Raw genomic sequence first — 6,000 nt, 5'->3', positions numbered from 1 at the left:
AGATGGCCGTCTTAAGATAGACCAACCGGTATTTTCACGCATCCCCCATTTGTCATTTAAGCTACAAAAACATGTCAATAAACTTCCTCATCAAACTTTTTCATGCACCAGCACAAGTGAGCTCCTTTCTAGCATCAAAAACTAGAAATTTCTTCATGTTTGTGTGGCTATGAAATAAATAAATAAATCATCCATCTTGGTCCTTGTGGTATGGTTCCTCAATTTGATTTCTCTTCTTCTTGTTCATTTGAGTGGCCATACATACAATACAAGTTGGTATTTTGAGTAGGGGTCCTACTACAAGTAGCACAAACTTTTTAGTGTTATACAGGACAAAGTCGGTGCCTTTTTCTTCAGTTTTCCCTTTACATTTTTATAGGAGAGGCTTCACTTTGATTCTAAAGTTTATGTCTTTATTGGATTCTTAAGAAAATTAATTTGTTCAATTTGATTAAAATCAGGGAATTATTATTCTGATTCTCTTAGAATTCAATTTGTGTCAATCTCAAATTTAACTTTCATTTTCCTCTGTTCTTTCTGATTCTTTACCTTATCACTTCATCACCCACCATTTAAATTCACTCCAAATTCAACTCTTTATTATTACTATCCATGAATCTCAACCATACTCAAAAGGGTTTCAATAATTATCTAAAAAGCTTCAGTCTTTGATACAAATTCAGCAACTCAATCACCAAAAAATAAAAAACTAACAAAAAAAATGGGTGCAATATATCCAGCATCATTGTTAACAAATTCTAGCCATAATTGGCTGTTTGAAGGAGGTTGTAACAGCACAATATGGACTAAAGAAGAGAATAAGAAATTTGAAAGCGCGTTGGCGATATTTGATGAGAAAACTCCTGATAGATGGTACAAAGTAGCAGCAATGTTACCAGGAAAATCAGTGGTGGATGTAATGAAACAGTATGAGGAGTTGATAGAAGATGTTAGTGATATTGAGGCAGGTTTGGTACCAATTCCTGGGTATCTTACCTCTCCTTTTACACTTGAATGGGTTGACAATACAAGGTTTGATCCTTTTAGAAAGAGGTCTAATGTTTCCTTGTCTAGACCTCCTGAACATGAGAGGAAAAAGGGTGTCCCTTGGACTGAAGATGAACACAGGTAACATTTTTCAGGAATGTCTGTTTTCTAAATCTTATGCTTGTTGAGAAACTCTAACTGATGTTGTCGTGATATAGTGGTTAAGACTGAGGTACCGTGCTCCTTGTATAGCACCAGTTCTTTTTATGATTGTTTGCGATTTCGCTAACGAGTTGATAGCATAACATGTGCTGTTCCATCTTTCTAGTATTGCTGTATTGGTTAGGTTCAGTTCTCTTCTCTTCTCTGGGTGTTATGCAGTGAATTGTTGAACAATTGTGCTAACTAGTTTACCTTATTTATGCATTGAATGTGAAATGATTGATTCACCTTATTCTCAGCTTGATTGTTGCTTTAAATTACAAATTGGTTTTACATTATTAACTTGGGAACTGAATTTGGGACTAGCTCAATGGTGAGCTTTGTCAATCACCTTAAACATTCTTTTCGGGTTTGCTATAATCGACTTCTGGAATGTCATATACCTCTTCATTTCCGTCAGAATGGCATTCGATGCCTAAAAAGTAATGATGCATGAAACCGTGAATGTGTTCTGCAGGCGGTTTTTACTTGGTCTTCAGAAACACGGGAAAGGCGATTGGAGGAACATATCAAGAAACTTCGTGTTCTCTAAGACACCAACTCAAGTGGCTAGCCACGCTCAAAAGTACTTTCTGAGGCAGAATTCAGGAGGGAAGGATAAAAGGAGACCAAGCATTCACGATATCACCACTGCTAATGTCAGTGACGCTTCACAAGCGCTTTCAGATTCTGATCAAAAGCCTAAGCTTCTGATAAACCAGTCAGGTTCATTCCCATCCCTACAAAAATCGTTCAATGTCATGCCTAAGATGCTACTGGATTGGAGTAATTCCGAAGCTTTCATGGTTTTCGATACTCATGGACGACAGAACCAGTACAGTGCCATGAATCAAGGAGCTTATGTAGGATCTAATTAAACAGAAGAGTAGCTTAGAAATTGGAAGAAAGGCCTATTAAACTGGTAACTAAATTTCCTTTGTGAGTTTGTGTGTGGTATAATTTATGTCTCAGGCTAAGTATATAGTTTGTAGACCTTATAAAAATGTAGAAGTTTCTAAATCTTTTGAAGGGTATGAATGTATATTTATGTCATTGTGAAATTATGGTGTAAAATGTCGATTTCACTGCTAATCACGAAATCTTACAAAGCGGCCTGGTGGTACTCAATGGTTCATGGCCTTCTGCCCTGTAAATAAGGCTGATTCCACCTCAAAATAAAATCACACCAATCTTCAAAATCTTTATAAGTCGACCGCAGGTATAATACCATTGTTAATTGTTTTGGCTTCAGAAAATTAGCTTATTGGCTTGCTAATTGTGTTCCAATCATGTCAATTTCTTTATTAATGTAACCTAACCACCCTCTTAAAACTTTTACCATAATTAGTAGAGCATAATACAAATCAGCTGAAAAGTAATGCAACCATTCACAGCAAACTGACCATTTTACCACTAAAAAAAGTGCATCAACATTTCATTACAGCCTACCAACTGGAATGTCACTGTTACTCCAGAAAACAAGGTGTAAAATTAATGTAATCCAAGGTGGAGATGCCTTTGTATTGAATGACAAGCACTCCCACTGTATAATTTAGGCAATGGAGGAAAAAGACAGAGGAGCCTAAGATTAAATATCAGCTGTTAATTAGGTAATCGAGAGAGGAAACGGTGAAAAAGAAATGGAGAGAATCCCGACTCTGAGCAACCTGCTGAGACAGAAGAATGCAGACAAGTAGGATTGTGAGACCATGCCAATTCCAAGAGCTGCAGCCAAATTTGCTGATACAAGGATGGTTAGTCTTTAGGGTAGTCATACTTGCTTTTGCTCCTTTGTTATTAGTTTTAATAAGTGGATCCAACATGGCCAAAGTGACTAACCACCCTTTATCACCATCACTTAGTTCATTGGGTTGACTATGAATTCCACTAACAATAAAACAAAACACCTTATAGGTAGTAGTTATCATCTTATAAATATACCTATTAGTACATTAAACTCTATTATTTAATCAATTAGCTCAATAAATTAACAAATGTAATTTTAGTTTTTGGAAGGGAGTTATGAAGTGGAATGTCGACACGAGTAGATTTCTAACCCTAATGAGTGGTGGACATTACGTTTCACACTTACAGCTGATCATATCAACTGAGTTAGCTTACATCTACTATAATAATTGTACTAATACATGTCCATGCCACACATATAATGATAGAAGTCCAATTTCCATAATAAGTAAGTTGAGGAGGGGAAATAAGAATTGAATATTGAGGGTTCCTCCAATAAATTACTCCACTAGACAACATCATAGCTTTTTGGGGTCTTGAGTGGTAGAATATGTCTTTAGCTACTAAGGTAAGGCCACATAATTAACATACCTTGTTATGTGGGAACAAAGCATCATCTATCTTGATGATTTAGAATCAAATATTGACTATTTTTTTCAAATGGACTAACAAGCTCTCAAGATCTAACACCCCATTATATAAAGATGCATTTCATTGATTCCCTTGTAAGTTGGGAATAAATCAACTTTCTTTAAGCTTTGATTTTTAACTTATTATGTTGTCTTTAAAATTTAGAAGGTACAAGGAAAAGATAAGGAAAGAATTTGAATCTTATAAACTTTCGGTATAAAATTTAATCTCTCTTTTTCCTAGTTGTGCAAACCTATTGGTTTGATCCTCCGACAAGATAAACATTCTATTTCTTCAAGATTCGTGTTCAGGTTTAATACATGATCAAAAGAATTTAGATTCACATATTCTGGTTGCTTTGCAAGATACAATAAATCAAGGCAAAAATGGTCATGGAATTTGTCGAAATGGAACTTTATACGCCTACTGAAAAGTATTGTCGTATAGTAATTCTCGTAATAATTTTTATAATAAGTCATTCAAGAACATCATTATGTGTTGAATCAACACACATTATAGGATATCTAAATAGACTCCTGACAACCAGATGAAGCTTAAGATCAGTGAATGACATGGAAGAGTTAAGGAGAAGCATGACCGCCCTAATTTTATACATTTTGTAGTAATTAGTTTAGATCCGCGCAATGAATGCGGTATTTATAGAGCTTTTGTTTTTGTATTACTTATTCATGCTAAATTAACACCTCATTAGTTTTTCATATTTCACGTCATTATATTTTAATGAGAAAAAAAATTGAAATGTGAAACTAATACAGAAAATTGAGTAATGTCATGAATTTTAAATGTGTGATGAATTTTTTTTTCAAAAAGTTAATAATTTAATTTTATAAACTTCTCAACTTGTTTTAATGATTTTTTCTATCCAAGGGCTTTCTATAGAATTTTGCTTTTCAGTGTATTATTTATGAGATTTAAATTGACAATTCATTTATTTTTCATGATTCTCCTCATTGTATTTTTATTTGAGAAATAAAAATTTAAATCGTAAGAAGATATGAAATGAGTATTTTTATGAAAGCTTTTTTTTTTGTTTTTTTTTACCGAGATATTAATGATGTTGTTTTACAAATATTTACTAATACCATATTTTTTAGCTGCAACTTCTTATCATGAAAAGTTAATGAACTTTTATCATAAAGTTCTTTAAAAAAAAAGAATTTCTTTATAATAAAAAAACAGGAGAAAAATTTGTGCAGAATGTGAAATATTGAATGTTATAAATATTTAAATACAAAATATTATGTCCATTTATAACCTAGTATATACTAAAAATACCAAGCATTATTCTAGGAAATATGTTTTAGGCGGGAAAAGTTGGAGTTTCGCCCATTCTTTTAGTAAATAGGGGAAGGGTAATTTGAAGATATTTTTTGAAGATATATTATTTGACGTGAATATTTGGCATGATTGACGGTATATTCTTTTTGGCAATGATTTTATATATTTCGATTAGTGAAAGATATATTTCGAGATTTGTAATATATGAACCCAAATTTTTGGCAATGATCGAGGATTTATTACCTGTAGCAATATAGCAATGATTGGGAGGATCTTATCTGCGTTTTATGGCAATCAACTATTACATTATTTTTGGGCAAAATCATTGATATGATCTACATTTTCTGATATCTTATAATGATTTCAGCAACTATAATTTGCAGAATAATATATGCAATCAAATAATAATCCTTGGGCAAGATAATAAGTTATATTTTGCTGAAATCATTATCCGGGCAGTCAAAAAATATAATATATGATCTACATTTTCTGGCAATCAAATAATATAATATGTGATCTATATTTTCTGGCAATCAAATAATATATGTAGCAATCAAATTTTACCTTATTTAGTACTTAGTAGAATAGAACATTATACATAATATTTTTTGGGAATCATTTTTACATTAGACTTAGCCCATAGTAGAATGCAAACATTAAAAGCCCAATTAGAAGATAAAATTTTAGGCGGGAAAAAACGTAGATTGACCTATTCATTTAGTAAATAGGGGATTATCCCATTCAGAGTAAAATTTAAGTTCGATCCCCTAACTTTTTTTATTTTTTTGGTCAAGGATTTAAGTTTAGATTTCGACTCTAATTTTTCCATCAAGATCCGTCACTAGACGGGACAATGAAGCCACTATTTTTCCAATTATTTTCCAGGAAGAGAAAAGTAAAGAAGAGTGTGAGGAAACTTAGGCCCTGTTCTTTCCGACTTATTTTCAAATTTCACTTTAGTTCAAATTTCATTCTATTCGATTGATTCATTCAGTTCAATTCAATTCAGCTCAGCTCATTCGATTCGATTCGATTCGATTGGCTCGATTCGGCTCTATTCGATTGATTCGGCTCGGCTCGGCTCTATTCGATTCGATTCATTCGGCATTTCGGCTCCATTGATTCACTCCACTAAAT

At 33.0% G+C, this 6,000-nt stretch overlaps 1 protein-coding gene across 1 annotated transcript; it reads left to right on the top strand.

Annotated features, from left to right (window-relative positions):
• The first annotated feature begins 308 nt into the window (after positions 1 to 308).
• Positions 309 to 2,249, top strand: LOC141605196 (transcription factor DIVARICATA-like). Its single transcript, XM_074423882.1, has 2 exons — positions 309 to 1,128; positions 1,667 to 2,249. The coding sequence occupies exons 1-2, from the start codon at positions 722 to 724 to the stop codon at positions 2,064 to 2,066; spliced, it is 807 nt and encodes a 268-aa protein (XP_074279983.1). The 5' UTR covers positions 309 to 721; the 3' UTR covers positions 2,067 to 2,249.
• The last annotated feature ends 3,751 nt before the right edge of the window (positions 2,250 to 6,000 follow it).

This window comes from Silene latifolia, chromosome 1, assembly GCF_048544455.1.
Source record: "Silene latifolia isolate original U9 population chromosome 1, ASM4854445v1, whole genome shotgun sequence".
In the NCBI taxonomy this organism is placed as follows: Eukaryota; Viridiplantae; Streptophyta; class Magnoliopsida; order Caryophyllales; family Caryophyllaceae; genus Silene; species Silene latifolia.
This window is presented reverse-complemented; position numbering and strand designations above follow the sequence as displayed.